At 36.7% G+C, this 17,810-nt stretch overlaps 3 protein-coding genes across 4 annotated transcripts; 1 reads left to right on the top strand and 2 right to left on the bottom strand.

Annotated features, from left to right (window-relative positions):
• Positions 1 to 42: 42 nt before the first annotated feature.
• LOC141639624 (uncharacterized) lies at positions 43 to 9,095 on the top strand. The gene is made up of 15 exons (XM_074448697.1): positions 43 to 224; positions 364 to 575; positions 1,648 to 1,706; positions 1,847 to 1,988; positions 2,164 to 2,249; positions 2,412 to 2,556; positions 2,652 to 2,851; positions 3,851 to 4,050; positions 4,149 to 4,247; positions 4,877 to 4,998; positions 6,081 to 6,182; positions 6,450 to 6,559; positions 6,653 to 6,740; positions 7,990 to 8,183; positions 8,564 to 9,095. The coding sequence occupies exons 2-15, from the start codon at positions 411 to 413 to the stop codon at positions 8,772 to 8,774; spliced, it is 1,923 nt and encodes a 640-aa protein (XP_074304798.1). The 5' UTR covers positions 43 to 224; positions 364 to 410; the 3' UTR covers positions 8,775 to 9,095.
• Positions 9,096 to 9,712: 617 nt separating this feature from the next.
• Positions 9,713 to 14,816, bottom strand: LOC141639627 (prolycopene isomerase, chloroplastic). 2 transcript variants are annotated; one of them, XR_012542602.1, is made up of 13 exons: positions 13,914 to 14,662; positions 12,974 to 13,180; positions 12,781 to 12,880; positions 12,265 to 12,347; positions 12,077 to 12,133; positions 11,809 to 11,961; positions 11,572 to 11,650; positions 11,347 to 11,495; positions 11,104 to 11,238; positions 10,877 to 10,974; positions 10,619 to 10,729; positions 10,425 to 10,533; positions 9,713 to 10,154 (listed from the first exon to the last, which is right to left on the bottom strand). XR_012542602.1 is itself a non-coding variant. In XM_074448701.1 (13 exons), exons 1-13 carry the CDS (start codon positions 14,535 to 14,537, stop codon positions 10,081 to 10,083), a joined length of 1,995 nt encoding a protein of 664 aa, XP_074304802.1. In that variant the 5' UTR covers positions 14,538 to 14,816; the 3' UTR covers positions 9,713 to 10,080. The 2 variants fall into 2 exon arrangements, 1 of the variants encoding a protein (XP_074304802.1); XM_074448701.1 differs by having other exon boundaries at positions 10,877 to 10,990; positions 13,914 to 14,816.
• A 361-nt stretch (positions 14,817 to 15,177) lies between these two features.
• On the bottom strand, positions 15,178 to 17,612 carry LOC141639623 (uncharacterized). The gene is made up of 6 exons (XM_074448696.1): positions 17,484 to 17,612; positions 16,871 to 16,938; positions 16,447 to 16,553; positions 16,127 to 16,176; positions 15,724 to 15,806; positions 15,178 to 15,634 (listed from the first exon to the last, which is right to left on the bottom strand). Exons 1-6 carry the CDS (start codon positions 17,580 to 17,582, stop codon positions 15,520 to 15,522), a joined length of 522 nt encoding a protein of 173 aa, XP_074304797.1. The 5' UTR covers positions 17,583 to 17,612; the 3' UTR covers positions 15,178 to 15,519.
• Between the last annotated feature and the right edge of the window lie 198 nt (positions 17,613 to 17,810).

The raw sequence follows: 17,810 nt of genomic DNA, 5'->3' as shown, positions 1-17,810 counted from the left end.
TTGTGAGACATACTTACCGGTTCTACTGAACTTGGATCCCATAATCTACCGAGAAGACAGCAAAAAACATAAACGCGGGAGAAAAATGAACTGAAATGCGATTCAAATCCCGTCTCCAAAATTAATTTCCCCCCCAATTTTCACACTACTTTCCCTCTTCTAATTTTCGCTGTTTTCTCCACTCACCATTTTTCATCTTTCCCCCAAATTCTTCACTCACTCAGGTAAAACTCAATTTTCACTAACCCTAATTCAATTAATTTTCCCCTATTTTACTCACTCTATACTTCATTCAATACCCTAACCTAACCTAATCTAACTTAATCTTTGTTGTTTTGATTGTTTTTGATGATGTGATATTAGTGTGGAGGAATTGATACTTGCGGTGGCGAGAAATAGATCCGTTGGCGATGACGGAAGTCGCTAAAGCTGTTGTACCGCCGTCGTCTTTGCCGATGGATTCTTTACCTTTTTGCGGTACTGCTGGGGGTGGTAGTGGTGCTGCTGGTGGTGGCGGCGCTTCCGTTAATGCTTCTCGACCGCTGCTCAAGCGCAAAACTCCTTCTCAATTACGAGTTTGTTCTTTTCTTTCTTGATATATCTTTTCCGTGTTTATGGAATGATTGTATTCTGAGACATAGTGCATATTGCGAAAGCGGTTGAGGCACTTGGATAATGATGTTGTAAGCCTATTGTAGAATCGGAGCGATTTTAATTCATTTTTTATCTGTCTTGCTCTATGTGAAATTATTAATTCACTTCACTTGCTTGTGTATTTGAGCCATTTAAGTACTTCCTCCGTCCCAATCATTTGTTTACCTTATATAGGATAAAAAAAGGTAAACAAATGATTGGGATGAAGGGAGTACGTGTTGTCCAACTTGGTGGTATGTTGAGCGATTTCAATTCATTTTTCTCTGTCTCGCTCTATGTAAAATTAGTATTTCACTTCGCTTGCTTGTGTATTTTAGCCATTTAAGTACTTCCTCTGTCCCAATCATTTGTTCACCTTAGATAGGATAAAAAAAGTAAACAAATGATTGGGACGAAGGGAGTACGTATTGTCAAACTTGGTGGTACGTTCCTTGAAAATTGCAAGATTTATATGTCTTCCTTAGATAGGATCTTGTTTATCGATGAAAGTGAAAATTGAAGCAGTTTGATATGAAGTCATTCATCTTGTTTATTGCTGTCTTGTGTGTTTCTTTGGGAAGTACTGATTATTGGTGTTCCTGTGTTTGATTTGGTGGCGTCTTTATCTCAAACACAAAGTCTTATATGACTGACTTAGTAGGGATTCCTCAAATTGCCCACAAGAAAGTGAATGATCTGATGTGCAATTTGTTATGCAATTGTATGTTCAGTTTCATGTGGTGTATACTAGGAAGGCGCTTAACCGCAAGTAGGGGCATCCGACGTCTAGGTCAAAACTTTTAAATTTGCGCATTGTTATTCATCATCTTCATTCTTTGACAGAGCTTTGTATCCTGTCGTAAGTATGATAATAAGCAATCAAGTTATTGCGCTGTCTTTAATTGGAACGACTGTTGGTGACTGTTGAGTGAAGATAGAAACTCGTGATAGTCCTCTTTTAGTTAGATTGCAGGTTGTCTTATGTTGTTTCATACTTTTATTTTTGTATGACAGGGAGAGCAGTTGAAAAGAAAAATTGCAGTGGAAGTACCACGTGTGCCTTCTTCTTTTGAGTATGCATCTGTTATTCTACTTGTTCTGTTTAAGTTTCTGCCTTTCAGTGCATCTTTTCATATTGTTCTTTGTTTGTGGACAAGAGATTATCTTGTTGTGTTGTAAGTTGTAACATTGTGTTTTTGATAACTATCGTCAGAAATACGAGTACGGCTGACACTGGGACTATGAAGTTAGGTCTTAAGAATACAAGATATGTAGAGAAGCGCTTAGATGAAGTATATCAGGCTAGAAAACCAACCAGCAAGCTCGATGTGCTCACTCAAAAAACAGGCTTAAAGGTGATTCTGTGCTATCCGCATTTGTTAGGGTTGAACATTTGCTCTTCAACTCTAAAATATCTATTTTTGATAGTACGTGGATTTTAGACTTGCTGAATAGTGGAAATAGAGATGCCCCTGCTGATGGATGATTGCTGATCACTTCTTTTCTGTATTTTTGAACAACTGTTTGCAGGATAGTCAGGTGACGAAAGAAAGAATCGGATTAAAGAGTTCTTTTTCTTCAAATGTGACCCTCAAGAGTCATCGGGATTTGTATAGGTATGAAATTTTTGAACGTGCATTCTATTTGCATATTGTACCACCTCTATTGCTATTTGGTACCGTTGTGCAACATGAGATTTGCAAGGCTATATATATACATTATGTAAAATTTGCATTTCATGTAATTGATTTCTTGCTTTCTCCTTGCTGTCCTGGCAGTAAACATACGGCAGCTGCAAATGTTCAAGACAGCGTTTCTGGTCAATGTCCTAGTGCTGAAAAAGAAAGTCACAGCAAATTTCGCAGTGTGGCTGAGCTATCACTAGGCTTTGAAAAGTTTTCAGAGCAAGGATCTGTTGACGTGGTATTTTTCTGGTGCCTTATTTTTCCTTTTTCTTTTATTAGAGGTCATTAATATCATTTATATTTATGGTCAAATAATTGACTGATATATTCCAGGACAAAGCATTTAAAGGGCTAGCTGCTCGTGAGACTTCTGGTTCTTGTTCTCCACCTAGTTCTGCAGGAAAATGCGGTGATGTAAAATCAACATTGTTGGGGAATTTTGGTTCTGAAATACTTGTTCCTGGAAGAAAAGTTCCTCTTGATTTCACACTTAAAACTGCCATTCGTATTGTATCTTCATCGCCTGTTGATAGGTGAGGCATTTGCTATTGCTGACAAAAATGTTCACTTTACTGCTACTAGATGTGCACATGCCAATACATGATCTTTTTTTTGATGCTGCCCTTCATTAGTTGCTTAAATAGTGAATGAACGGTTGAAGCTTCAAGCATAATTTCATTTAAAACAAACACTTCTGAAATTTCATTTAAAACAAAATTATGATATTTTTTTCTTTACCCAAGGCCGACGCTTGGTCACGTACTCAAGATTGATACTTCTAGTTGTCACCCAGTAACATAGTCTATCAGAAAATAAAAGCTGAACCTATATACATTATTACATTTGAATCAGTAAAATTATAATTGCTTATGTTAAAAAGCCTTTTCAGCCAACCCAAATTCCAAAGTCATTTGGGAATGCTGTTGTGCTGATAAGTCTGCATGGTTGACTAGTCTCGCATAGTGTTGGATGGACAAATTATTATCGCTTGATTCTCTTAAGTTAGTAAGAGAGAAAAATTGTCCAATCATATTTTAGGAAGGGGATGCCATTTTGATGTCCTGGCCATGTTACAGTCAGATGAGTAAGAAAGATAATCTGTATAACTGCTTGTATCCTTATGCCTGGAATTTATAAATTTGTAGGAGTCTAATTAGGTGGTTATTAATATTGCTGTTCTAAGAGCATGTTTGGCCTAACTTGTTGAAAATGAGTTTTTTTTTTAAGCTTAATATTCTAAAAGTGTTTTTCAAAAGCAGAGGTAGCAAATTGCTGCTTCTATTTTTATGGGTAAAAAGATGATTTTTTGGCTTTTGAGAAATTTTGCTTTAGCTTTTAAATAATGATGTGTTTGGCCAAAAACTGTTTTTAAGGCCAAAAACACTTTTAAAAGTCAGGCCAAACACACACTAATTAGATAGTTTTAGCAATAATGTCGTTTTTACCATTCTTTCAATTTTGTTTATGTAGTGCAAACTAGCTGCAATATTCCAGTTCTTGGTAATTGATCTTTTCTTAAATTGTAATTTCAGGCTTCATAGATTATTTATGTGTGGCACATACAATGGAATGACCCCTTTCTCATCTCAATCTGGCTGTTCTGGTAATTTAAGTACTAGTTCCGTTTCAAATCCTCCTGCTGTTACAGAATCCTGTTTGCACTCTTGGATTTACCCCCAGTCTTCATTGCCTGCCTCTGTAATCTCAGTGTTGAGTTCATCTAATGGAGGAGGTATTTAATATTTTAATCCACTTTTCAGTCGAGAATTTCTCATTTGCAGTAGTTTGGAACTTTGGATCCATAATACTAGCGTACCATAATTTTTGCAGCGGAGATGGATTTCTTAGGTAAACGACAACTGGCTTGGGAGGATTCATTTAGAAGCCTCTACTACATGCTAAGGAAAAGTGGCTGTAACATCTTCTATGGTAAGTAGTAAGCATATAATATCAAAAGTCAAACAAAATAATAGACAGACCTTGCACAAATAACTTTTTATATAGGAATGATAAGATAGCCATGATAAGATAGTCCTCTCAAATGTAATTATCTACGCAATTTATAATGAAATCAATAGCTAGATTGTTTTTAAGCACGTATGATGGGGTAATATGGGACAAAAACACTGTCTAGGAGCACATTGATGTTTTTGATTACTTAGGTCGCCTAGTAAGGTGTATGACTTAAGGTTCAGCTAATGTCAGGTATTTCTGGCCATGAATTGGCCTGTTGATTTCTGCTGTTTGAGAGTTGGGTAGTACATTGGCTGAAGTGTTCTTCATCAAGTTAAGAGACTAGGAGAACTCATTTATGATTGTAGGAACCGGACCGTTTGAAATACGCAATACCACATTTTGATAAGGGTGCTTGGTAGTTCGCTGAAGTAGCAAAGCCTCAGTCTCAAAATAATAACCTTCTGTTTTCTGATTCCAGATACTATGCTTGTCCATAGAAAAATGTGGTGTATGCGTCTTGTTGAGAGCATTTGTCTTTACGTTTGGTCTTCTATTGTTTCTGAATTTTATGTTCTAATATATCTTTGTAAAATCTTTACCAGTTTGTGCATCACAGTTTGTGGTTATGTTCACTGCTGCTGATGGGATGAAGGAAGGAAAACGAGTATGCAATGCTTACATTTCTCAATCTACCAGAGGTTTGAGGTCTTTGTTGAGGGAGCATGTAAGTTGTATCCCAATTGTTTAACACACTTAATTTTTTTTTGTTCAATTGCTTTTATATTGCTATATTTTGTCATTTTTTCAATCTCTTTCATCACGTTTGTAGTTTGCCAAAATTTGAGTTCATGAACATTACTTAGTTCATTATAGTTACCCGTATATTCTATTGACTACTGATGAACATCGAGAACGATTTTATTAGATATCACGAATGCACTTCACACCTCTAGAGGATGGGGGGTAGCTTCTTGTTGATAGCTCTTCGTCGCCATAGGCATTGTCACTTGGCCACATAGAAAGCTTTTGTTATCGCATCCATCATAGCTATATTTGAAAGTTTTTATTGTTGTCATGTTGAGGTTGGCAAATTGAAAAAATAAAAAGGCAATGAAGCTGTCAGCATTCAGGAGTGATTGATGTATCAGGCGTTTTATAAGGTCCACTATCATTTTGAACTGATGTATGTAGTCTGTAGATGGTCAGAAATAAGATAGATGCAGCTGTCAATAGCTACCGAGTATCTCAAAGAAAAAGTTGAAGCACCCCGTGCTTCTTGGGAAAATCAAACTTGAACTCTGATTTACTTGTGGCTGGAGATGCATATGTTCATAGTCATACACATGCATACATAGTTAATTGATCTGGAGTCTGCAAATGATTGTCACTGTTTTACAATTAAATAAATTTTATCGTCTGTCAATTACCTTGAATTTTTTAGCATGTATAAGGATGAGTTCTGATACTTTGTCTTAGATCGTAGTTGGAGAAGCATCCTGTTTATAACAACTCACACATAATTGTTGGCCTAAGTATAGCAATAGCACTCTCTTAGCGTACACTTTTAGCCAAGCTGAATTTTGTTTTTCAGTTTAGATCCTCTTCCTCTCATTAGACACATTTCTTTTTCTATTTTCTATTAAACCTAATTTGTGACTTATAGCTGAAGGCTACATTAAGACTCCATGTCCCAAATAATACCCTTATGTTGATGATGGTCCACATTTGCATCAAACTATATGCACTCCGTATATAGATCTATAATTAGCAGCCAAATGCTCCACATTCTTCTTTTTCTATTTTCAGGATATCTCTTACTCTATGCCTTTTTGCTCTACGGAAGTTGAGCAGATAAGTAGGGAAGACTTGGTTGAGCTGTCTGAGATTGAGAAACAGAACTTGGGACAGGTACCTTCTAAATCATTGATATATTTGATTTGGTCGTGCAGGCAAATGATGTCCAAAAAAATATTACTAATTCATGAATCCAATCACTTGTTCTCAAATACTGAAACAAGGAGCAGAAATATAATGGCTACACGCTTATGAGTTATGACATAATGTTTTGGCCTGTTGACGTTCAGGCTTTGTATTACTCTAAAGCAGTGAGTGGTGATTATAGGTGCTTGTTTATTTTTTTAATTTCCTTTGAACTTGGGACTTGATCATATGCAGGCAAAGCGTATGAGTTCAATGCCTGATGTGGACAGCAGCCCAAAGTCTTTATTAGCTGTAAATGGCAATGAAAATGTTCATGGACTCTATGATTTTCTGCTTAATTATAGGTACATCATAGTTTTTTATCTTCGTAATTAACTGCATTATCTTTATTTAAAAGACATGTTTTGTATCTAATTAGTCCTCTTTGTTCTTTATAGATCGTTGTTGACAATGTTGAGCAATATGGATGTGCCCGTCTTATGCGGTCCCTTGCCATTTGTGAATGCCGCTCTCTCTTCGCCAGAGGTCAGTCATTGCAATCATATTGACTTACTTGGGCAATTTTGGATCAAATTAAGAAGTGTAATGGCTCCCAGTTTAAATGGTTTTCAATTAGGAGTATTAACAATAATACTTGCTCATCTTGCAAGAACTTCAAGAACTGTGCTGAAGGCAGCTGATATACAAAATATAGTACAAAAACAAATTTACCTAAGTGCCTTAAAACCTCCCATCGGTAGTTAAGTGGAGAGATTTTGATTTGCCTTGGAGGAGGGAAAATGGATCCCTTCAAATCCCTCCCCCTCCATTTCCCTCCACCCTTATTTGCTATCCAAACAAGGGATTTTAAATCCTCTACTCTCCCTCCATTTCTTTTCCCTCCAAATCCTTTAATCCAAATAGCAAAAGTGGAGGAAAAGGGAAGGGAAAGGAGGGAAGGGAAAGGGAGAGAAGCGAAGGGGAGGGGGAATGGGATGTGGGTGTTAGGATATAATTTCCCTTCAAATCTTGCCTATTTTGATTAGGCTTGGAGGAGGAAATCTCTCCCCCTCCATTTCACTCCACCCTCATTTGCTATCCAAACAAGGGATTTTAAATCCCCTACTCTCCCTCCCTTTCTTTTCCCTCCAAATTCCTCAATCCAAACACACCTAAAGATAGCAAGTCTTTAAATCACCTAAAGATAGCAAGTCTTTGGCTTCATTATAAATGGAAGTTGCTTTACAATAGAGTACGTAAGCAAAAATGTTCTCATGTTTACATAAGAATGTTATTGATCTTTGCAAGTACTGTTCTGTCAATGCGTCATTTGTAACATATCATTTTAATGACTGGTACTTCCTGGCTATGATCTAGAAAAATTAACTATTTTTAGCATTGCAGCATCACACATCTACAAATAGGGGAGACGATTTCCTTTGCTGAAAACTTACGCTGGATCACTGGATATATTTTTTTTTTTTTTTGTCGATTAAATTGCTTGATAGTGAATAGGGGTCAAAGGCGCTCTTACTATTAAACAAATTGCTTTTGATACTCAAGTTACAATTCACAAGCAGTAGATGCTCCTCTAAATTTTATGTGGATCTTTACTAATGCTAAATTGCTGCTGAATATCATATCTTGGGTCCGGTAATGCTGGATAGTCGATAGGTTCAGTTCTTGAAAGCATACTGTGTTTTCTTTGATACATTGTCATCTTAGTTTTGCAGTTTAATGTAAATCATTTCGACTTTATCTGCGGTTTTTTCTCAGCCAATCATCATATTTGTAGGTGAAATGTAAAGAAATAAAGAGAGCAGACTATATGCTATCAAAAGGATCGGCAACAAAAGATGGTGGATCAATTGATGGTTCAAAAGGTGGTGTCTCTTACAGTATAGAATTAAAGGGATCTTATCTTCCGCCCTGGATAGTCTCCTCTGTATGCTCAGCTATGTCTTCTGAGGGAAAGAGTTTTGAAGCAAGGTATGCTCATTTCATTTACATATCCGCCAAGAAATGCAATACCTTTGTTCTGTTGGGTACGAGGAACACAAAATAGTTGGAAGACTTAAGGGTAGCACTGGTGGACCTAAAAAAAGTTACTCGTATTTCCGAGGTGCTAAGTATGTAACAAATAATATTAGACAAGTTTTAAAATTAGAATGTATAAGCACAAAAAGGGCAGTTTTGCACGAGATCTACATTAGGTTTCAAAATGTGTCATTCCAGTGTTTCGAAACACTACCCACAAGTCTTCAACTATTTTGTGTTCAGTTTGTTCGAAAACCTGGGTCTTATGATGTGTATCTGCATTCGACTACAAGAAGGTACTAACGCAACATCCTTTTAAATGGATCTTGCAGTTTTACCACAGAACCAAACTCAATGGGATTGAATGCTGCTCTTGAAGTTAACCGAAAGTTTGAAACAGACAAGACAAGTGGAGATTCGCAGGAAGTTGATTTTACATTTGGCATTCCGGCAACTGTAGTTACTTATGACATGCATAAGGCATGTTTGAAGGGTCTCAAATACGCAGACGACTCTCAAGTAGCTTCTCTTTCTCCTATTTGATTCATTCTGAATTTCACTGGTTTACCAGAAGGTTGATCACCAGCTTAGCTTATGCTGACTTTTGCTCTGTAAATCTGTTTAACCTTATAAGTACTTAATTATGATGTAGACTTGTGAAACACTGCGAAAAATATCATCGTCCATGTAGTTTTGGTGATGGAAATTGCAGCAATCGGGTATTTTGTCACGAGGAACGTCTAGTAGTGTGGGAACTGTAATAAAGTCTAGTTGTCCACAAATAGTTCACATCATCTGAACGTTCCTATATACTGTATTATTTTGGGTTAACCATAGTTGGACTTTTGAGATCTGTTTCTTTAATTTCTTTTTTTAGTATTTGATTTGTCGCGCTCTTTCCTCTACTTGAACCTTTCACCACATTGTCAAGATTGCTGCAAGTCCCTCCCTCTAATTTGTCGCAAGATTGAATCTGTGAGAAAATCTTGAATATTTGGGGTTCTCTAGTTGTAAGATGGTGTTGTATAAGACATTGACAGTCGTTTGAACTTTGAAGCTGGGCCATGTGACCGCTGTTGGAGTTTCAAAAGGAGATGTCGGACTATCAAGTTCTGGTGGTGCCATTTGCTCATACTCCGATGAGTTCACTCATACCTTCATCATCGATGGCATTCTTGTACAGTTTTACTAGACAAACTCCGTTCATGATAATAGGCCATATGTTGGCCAAAAAAAAGGGTCATGATAAAACAGTTGCTGCATAGCCTACTGTAATTATTTACTACTTGGCTGTAAAAATGCTTGGGTTGAAAACTAATTACCGCATAACAGGGGATGAAATTACAATTTTAAGAAAGCTTCTTGTTATACAGATATCAGTAGTTATTACCGGACGAGTTAGTCGTACAAATCTGCTTAATGATATACGAAAGTTAGCATTATTGTAAGTTTTTCGAATTTCACTGTCAATAATTCGTTCCTGATATAAATATTGCATGCTTAAATTAATATAAACAGTTTTAAGCATCATTGCTCTAATGCTCTGTATTTACATTTAAGGCCAGGGTTTGCTTCATGTACAACCACCTCTATATGCCACTATGTCTATCAAGTGTTTACTCCGCCGTAGTATTAGGTATGTACGAGACCCAACAAATTTAAATGCACATATGATCTCACCTCAACATATTTGAAGTGAACATAAATTTATCTCAATCCCCTTGTATAACTCAAAATTTGCAAGCAGCTTGAAATTTCTTCACCTTGATCTTAACCAGATACCATGTAGGCAATTTGATCCATTTGATCGCCTTTTGAAGAGCTTCTTCAAACTTGGAGTTCTGGCTGATCATGCCAATGTCCTAAACCACCCAAGCAAACGAAGGAGCGCAGCGTCAAGTACCGGGGAAGATTTCTCGAACCCTGCATGGCGAGCAAGATTTTAAGGCAAAATGACCAATCATGAAACATTCTCATATGGTGACGGTTTTATCATAAGATTATCATGAGGTTGACCTACATTATGGGGGTGGTTATGGCCTATGGGTTAATAGCTATAAGGGTGGGTTTTAATGTTTTATAAATGGTTGGTTTCACAATCATGAGCTAATTGGGAAGGGATTTAAAGTTTGGAAACTTGGTCTTATCAATAAAAAATAAAAACTAATCTATCAATATCAGACAATAACTCACCAATATCAGCTGCGACTCTATGAGCACACATTATTCCTGAAAAAGCTACAGCTATGACCCCTTGCCCTGGGAAGCAACTATCACCGACACAGTAAAGACCGTCTATTGCCTGCAAGATTGACAGCAGAGTATCCAATTCACACCAATGTAAAGGTGGCAACACCATAATGTGAAAACTGGTATTTTGAGCTAACCGTTGTATTGAATGGCATTCCGAGTAACCCTTTTGGAACAGCCCGTGGCATCGGTCCATATGTGCCATTATCACGAGCCAAGTACCGTCTGTGTGTCTTTGGAGTTCCAACCTGTCATCATGATGTGTAACAAAATACAATGTGGCGGATAAATTTGAAATATTTCAGAAAATAAATATCAAATCTAACAGATTGCATTAGGCATTAGCCATAGACGGAAGCCATTAAGGCACTGGGGTAATGTTGTTCAAAAGATACCTCCATAAATGTGATTGAAGATTTTAGCCCTGGAAACAACTTCTTCTCCAATCTGCTAATGATTTCATCTGCGATAAGTTCCTTCTTTTCATTGTAGCCTGCACGAGAAAGTCCCTGAGGTACAAATGTAGAAACAGATTCTTTCAGAGAAGCATCTGAGATCCTCTACTACTTCGCATTATTCAGTTTTTGAATCAATTTTTTTTTAACAAATGACGGTTATTTACCTGCCAGTCATCAATGGAAGAAGTTGTAAATATGTGTAGTATGTGATGTCCTTCAGGAGCCAACGAGGAATCAAGAACTGTTGGAATGCTCAAAAATATGCTTCCGTAAGGCTTTTCTAAATCTTTCCAGTCGGTCTACATGATAACGAAACAGCACCATCAGCTGTATTTCCCCAAGAACAGTAACAAAAAGAATTAAACAGTAAAGGCTTTCATGACAAACTATCAAACGCATAAAGTCACCTCAAGAACGAAGTGGTGGCAATCTGTATCTGGAGGTAAAACTTCAGCCTTGACTCCCATGTGTATCGAAAGAAAAGATGGGGCCTGGACATATAATTTCTGAAAACTTTCCTCTTCTTTTGGAAGCTTCTCAGATTTCAAAAGCTTTCCTGCAATGTGAAATACGCTAATGAAACTGATGACACTGGTTTAAAGAATATGAAAGCATTGTTCCTAGAAACTTACCAAAGGTATCCCATCGAGTGGCATTTGATATAACGGTTCGAGCATAAAACTCCCGTCCATCAGAAAGCCTCACTCCAACCTGTAACAGTAAAACGGTATAAGTAATCGTATGATGTTGTTGGCCTTAATGAGATGTCAAAGTAATGGTATCGAATTATTGCAAACACACAGCATACGGCCAAAGTGAGGTGTCAAAGAGTTGAATACAAAACCTAATCCATAATAACATAAACTTACAGCTTTCCCATGCTCCAGAATGATGCTTGTCACATTTGCTTTGTAAAGTATTTTGCTTCCCTGGTCAACTAGGCCTTGTGCAAGAGACTTGGCTATTCCACCAACACCACCTACCGGATAGTTGATCCCTCCGAAATGCCTATCACATAGTACCTATAGTATAGAATATCATGTCCTTTAAGAAAAATGTCTACGTATATATATGAAAACATGAAATGAACCAAAAAAGAAAAAAACCACATATAACAAATGCATAGATATATCTTACCATACTTGCATTAATCATTGGAGTTTGCAAAGCATTAACGGTGCTCACAATAAAACACTGCATGAAATCACACATATCTTTACTATTTTATCACACTGTTAAATCCTTTTTCTTTTTATGGAGAAGTGTTTTTAACTCCGAAAAATAAGCATACGCTTAAGATGACAAAACATAGCAACATGAATTACCTCAGCATCTATAAAGGATAACAGTTCAGGATCCTTAATATATTTTCGAGCTATTTCTCCAGCATTTTGCGGTAAGTAAAAGGCTGGAAGAAGAGAAGTAACAGGACTTTAGACATTAAGCATGCACCATTATCATATTGGATAAATGGCTTCCATATGTTGACACGCCCACAAATGATTAGATCTGTCATAAAGGTTTAAAGCGAGGGTCTAAGGAGGTCAAAATTACAGCAAACGTACCCCTACCAGCCAAGACAAGTGCTCGTGAAAAAACCAGTCGATAACTTTAGCCAAAACATTCTTTCAACTTACTGAACCACGGTAGTGGAGACTCGAAACAAACCATCAGATAAGACACTTTTAAAAGTATGAAGGTAATTCCTCAAAAAAAAAAAAAAAAAAAAAAGTATGAAGGTAAAATGTGAGAACTGACAGCATAAGTGAGGACGACAAGTAATCCGCCTAACCTTATCTTCTTGGCCAATAAAAATAATACAGACAGATAGAATGACTTACCAAGGGTTAAACATTCAAGAGGCTTTTGAAAGAACTGCCCGAAAAGATAGAGAGGTTCCTCAAGTGACTTCAGCTCCAATGAGTTCAAAGCATTAAAGATCTACAAAATGCATACAACTATTAACCTTTGATATCAAATGCCGCAAAGGTGAGAACTTGAAGAAGGCCCAAAATAGGCTAATTCGAAACTGACCTTCCAACACACCCCATAGAATTTGAGAATGCCTTCTTTCTCATGGGGAAATTTACTAGTCAATTCAGTGACAAAGTCGTCGTAGTATCTGTGCACTTGAACAGAAAGAGTATTTGGTAGGTGAAAGTGGACAGTGGTAGGGTCTGGTATGACCTCCATCTTATGACCTACTGCTGCTAACGCCTGAGTGATTAAGTTCAGATTACCCTGCAAAAACACGAGGCGTTTAAAAAGCGAGGCACTAAGATTAACTACGAAAGGATCATTAATTCATTATCACATCATTCAGACAGTTCCGACCTTCATTTCCATACTTACTGATTCCACATTTTAATCCACTCTCCTGACGAGAACCTCGATAGTCAATATCTCAATGAGGCATACTCCTTATATACAGCCAATGAAAATAGGCATAAGCATAATCTGTTCTTGAGACGTGCTCTGAAAACAAAATGGACTTTCCTGCGTTCACTTCAACAAATCTTTAACAGAACCTACACTTTAAATGACCTAAGCTTACATATCAACAGGCCACAAGGACACAAGGTATGCAAGCTTAAGCTCACATCTCCGATTCAACAAAGTCGACACTCTATGGGCCATGGCACAATACTTCTTTTACATGGAAGCTACTGAAGCATCTCAATAAGTTTTTCGTTGATGCTCTATGTTCATTCCACATCAATCAAGTAGCATAAGCAACCATCTCATAGTAAAAGCTACAAGACACACAATACCATCTGACTAGAGAATTCAATCATCAATCACCAATGAATTGTTCCATGTCATACAAATCTCTAAAATTCGCAACAAAACAGCACCACTCAAACATCTTAGATATTACACTTACAGTAAGTCACTAAACTCAAGTTATCCCACTATAACAGCATAATATCAATTCAAAAATAAAAAAGCACAGAAAGAATAATCCCAAGCTAACCTGATCACTGAAGCCAAACATCACAGAAGAACCGACATCAAATACATACCCATCCCTCTCATAAAACCCAGAACTACCACCAGGAATTACATACTTCTCCAACACCAAAACCTTTGCTCCCTTCACAGCCAACTGTGTTGCAGCAACCAACCCACCCATACCGGACCCGATAACAATTGCATCATACTTCTCCTTATCTTCACCTCCACTCACTTCTTCCCCCACTACTTCATCTACATTCATCACTGCCCTTAACTTCCCTAAAGTTCCCATCTTTCTCCCACCCACTACACAATTCACCTCAAAAACCCTAAATTTCTCTGAATTACTAAACCCTAATTTCAATCCATCACACATAAAGTTACAAACTTTAGTACAATTAACACAACCCAATGAACCAAACAATGAATTTTTTTGTTTTTCAAATGAATTACATAAACCCAGAAACTGTAAACCCTTAAATTGAGAATTAACTGATACCCTTTTTCTGTTTTTGCAAGAATTGAATTGGGTAGTTGATAATTTTGCAGGAAACCTGAGGTTGGGATTTTTGTTGAAGTTGTTGGGAGATTGTAGAGGAATTGTGGAGTTAATGAAGGGTTGAGAAGAGGAAAGGGATTGCATTGTGTTGAAGGGTGAAATTAGTGGGAATTGTGAGTTACAGACCTTACAGTTAGTGGAGAGGGAAGTGGTGTGTGAAGAAATGAAATGTATTGAATCAATTTAGGTAAAGTTTGGTAATTACCGTTAACTGATAGCAATGGTTGAAGCCTCCTTTATTATCCTTTGTATGTATTGGTCCATGATAGTGTCATTTCTGGGCGAGTTCGGTATCGGTTTGGTTTGATAGCTAAGATGGAGTTCTTGAGGATAATATGAAGCAAAGTCCAATATTTGATCGTCGTATTGTATAATATTAGTGACTTCTTTTATAATCGATAATTATAACTATATCTTCATTATTTATATTGGACATTAGCTAAACTATCCTTAACAATTTGATCGTGGTGATTTGATTCATCTCATGTCGATTAAAAATAGAACAAAGCAATGTCCTAAGATTGAAATTTTATTTAAAATCTAATAAAATAAGAAGAATCAATCATGTGGATCAAGTTACTGGATTATAAGGCCGTGTTAATTGGACTTAATTTCACTTTAGATCACTTATAAGTTATAAGTTCAGTTTATTTCAAGTTTCAACTACGAGAAGTTAAATTTATTTTTGTTAAAATAGTTTCAATCTAAAAGAACGGACCTAAATGCTTAAATATAATTTTTTTATTAAAGAAAAACGATCGAAGAAAAATTGGGACTTTGGAGTTGGGAGTCATACACTCATACCTATTAGTTTGCCTCTTATAGCTTCTGTTTACATTGGTTTACACAGAAAATGATTCAAAATCCACCACTTAGTATTTTTCTAAGCCAACAGCTACTAAGACTAAAGTCAAGTACAAATAACTGCTTGTCTTCAGTATGCAAAATGCTGTTATAAAAAAAAATCAATAGCGATGTTCTGGAAAAAAAAAAGACTGATCGGTATGGAGAGGAAGTCAATCAAACAATGTATTCCGATGCCTTTTTGGTGGAGAAGAAATAATGTTTACTGAGACTTCGATATAAATTTATCAACTGCAAAGTTTCTTGTGGCACTAGGTAAAGCAAAGCGTATTCCGTCTATTTCACGTGTTGCTTGGATTTGGCAGCCCAAACGAGACCTACAGAAACAGCCAATTACGGATATTGAAAACGAATACAGGATAAAGCAAAATTAATAATAAATGGAGGACAAGGTAAGGAGACTTACATAGTAGTAAGTCCGAAGGCAAGGTCCAACATATCGTTTTCTTCCTCTGTTGCGTCTGGTAGTTTGTTGTAGTAACTCACATCCTGCCAAACACAGTCAAAGTTGTTACTCCCTTTTATTCCGGCAGGTTATATACATCTTCGTCTTTTGGCTGTTCACTTGTTCCCAGCAGTTTAGCCTAAAAGTAGTATTTTTTTCAACTTTAGCCAAAAATGGCCTCAAACTCCATTTGCACAACCTTTTAGACTCGATTAAAAGTTCGGACATTAAGTAATCCACTTCAAAAGTAAATGGGTATAACCTACTGTAATCGAGGGAGTACAAATTCAAAGGAATGAAGGTCGATGAAGAGGAATTTTAAACAGCAAAGAACAGAAATGACAGTAGGTATTGACTGATTTACCGTTACAATAAGGTGGCACGTGGAACATGCACAGGATCCTTCGCAGGCTCCTGAAACGAAAAGCAGCAAAAAATGTTTTTACTTCTGATGCTAGGAAAAGTTGAAGATACTGCTTCTAGAGTACAAAGCCACATCACTGAATGTGAAAGACTTATATGTGACAGACTGAAAGCCATGCTCGATAAATTTAGGCATTGCTAAAACTTTATTATAATTGAAACGAATTTATTTTGCCAAAGAGATCATCGTTAATGTGGAATTCAAATTACAGGACACATAGGAATCAAATACTACGAACATGGGTATTGTAGAGTGCTAACCTTCAATCTCAATGTCATATAAAAGCGCAGCTTCCAACATATTTGTGCCAATGGGAACCTTAGCATCAACTTCCGTTCCATCAGTTTCAACAAATGTCACATTTATTCTACACATTTACAAAGATCATAGAAGATGAATAGAAAGACAGCAAGGTTTCTAAATTACATGAGACAACTACACCATAGATGACACGGGTACATTGTTAATTTGTTTAGATTGACAAATCACTCAAAAATTAGCTTTCAAGCAGTTATTAGTGGTCAAAACTCGCATGTCACTGAATTCAGCTTAGAATTACAGCGCTTCCTGGTTCTAACTACTTTCTAGTTATGTTTACTCGACCAAATACAAAACAACTTCTGCTAGAAGCTTCAAGAAACAAAAAGAAATAAAAATAGGGCACAAAGGGGAAATGTCACTTACGTTTCCTTCTCTTCATTCCCATCAGTGCTAGAATTTATTGAAGCTGTGGTACAAAAATATTGATGCTTCTGAATGAAAATCAGAAGAATTAAATAAAGTTTTGAGAGGGATAAAAATAAAGGGCAATCATTAAACGTATTGTGTATACTCCCTACCAAGCAATACCCTTATGGAACCATTGACGCTAACTAATTCTCTTTTACCTCTAGTTCCACCCTTACTAGCCCATACCGGTGAGATAACCATGGTAAACAATTACTTTTAAAAGGTTTGACCATGAACATATGGTACTATAGAAGATTGTCTCAGAAGAGAAGAAGTTAAAAGATCGATCAAATTCAAGGGACATTTGATAAACCTCATTCTTTACTCATCTTTGATATGGAGTACATTCACCTAGTTACCTCATCCTTAGCAAACGTGATTAGTTCTGAATGAAGGATCCAGTACAATGGTCAATGAGTACATTCCACGAATTATGCTAGTCTTAGAACTTGTTTTGTTACAGAGAAACTTCTCCGCAGATGTGGAACCGAACTTTGACACTTTAAACACGCACCATATTTTACATAAACTGTTATTTTTTAAAAGACCAAATTTAGATAAACAATACCTGCTGAGGCCGTAGCAGGGACTGTATGCTGCAACCAGATGCATGGGAATAAGAAGCCCTTGGTATAATTCCCACTTGCCCTATGAGAACAAAGAGCATGGTGTCAAAATTTAAAGCGATAGCCTCGTCTTAAGCATCCTGTGTACAACTTCCACTTATATACTTTGATTAACAATTTAACATAGCAAAAGCAGTCACGAACACTCCCAAAAGAAGAAAAAATCTACCATCATGGCTATCATGACCATGAGTCTGCCTTTTTCAATAAAGTGCTCCCTCGATTTGATTTATCAAACATATAGAGATTTCCGATTTCCATTCTTACTA

The sequence above is a fragment of the Silene latifolia genome, unplaced genomic scaffold (assembly GCF_048544455.1).
Source record: "Silene latifolia isolate original U9 population unplaced genomic scaffold, ASM4854445v1 scaffold_477, whole genome shotgun sequence".
Lineage (NCBI taxonomy): Eukaryota > Viridiplantae > Streptophyta > Magnoliopsida > Caryophyllales > Caryophyllaceae > Silene > Silene latifolia.
This window is presented reverse-complemented; position numbering and strand designations above follow the sequence as displayed.

Excerpts from the sequence above, each read along its gene's own strand:
- LOC141639623 (XM_074448696.1), bottom strand. The coding sequence starts at position 17,582 with ATGCTCTTTGTTCTCATAGGGCAAGTGGGAATTATACCAAGGGCTTCT. Across the intron at positions 15,807-16,126 it reads CGTGCCACCTTATTGTAACG|GATGTGAGTTACTACAACAA; the intron begins GTAAATCAGTCA and ends TGTGTTTGGCAG. Across the intron at positions 15,635-15,723 it reads GCCTTCGGACTTACTACTAT|GTCTCGTTTGGGCTGCCAAA; the intron begins GTAAGTCTCCTT and ends CTGTTTCTGTAG.
- LOC141639624 (XM_074448697.1), top strand. The coding sequence starts at position 411 with ATGACGGAAGTCGCTAAAGCTGTTGTACCGCCGTCGTCTTTGCCGATG. Across the intron at positions 2,557-2,651 it reads AGCAAGGATCTGTTGACGTG|GACAAAGCATTTAAAGGGCT; the intron begins GTATTTTTCTGG and ends GATATATTCCAG. Across the intron at positions 6,741-7,989 it reads CCGCTCTCTCTTCGCCAGAG|GTGAAATGTAAAGAAATAAA; the intron begins GTCAGTCATTGC and ends TCATATTTGTAG.
- LOC141639627 (XM_074448701.1), bottom strand. The coding sequence starts at position 14,537 with ATGCAATCCCTTTCCTCTTCTCAACCCTTCATTAACTCCACAATTCCT. Across the intron at positions 13,181-13,913 it reads TGTTTGGCTTCAGTGATCAG|GGTAATCTGAACTTAATCAC; the intron begins GTTAGCTTGGGA and ends GTGTTTTTGCAG. Across the intron at positions 10,730-10,876 it reads CTTCAATCACATTTATGGAG|GTTGGAACTCCAAAGACACA; the intron begins GTATCTTTTGAA and ends TCATGATGACAG.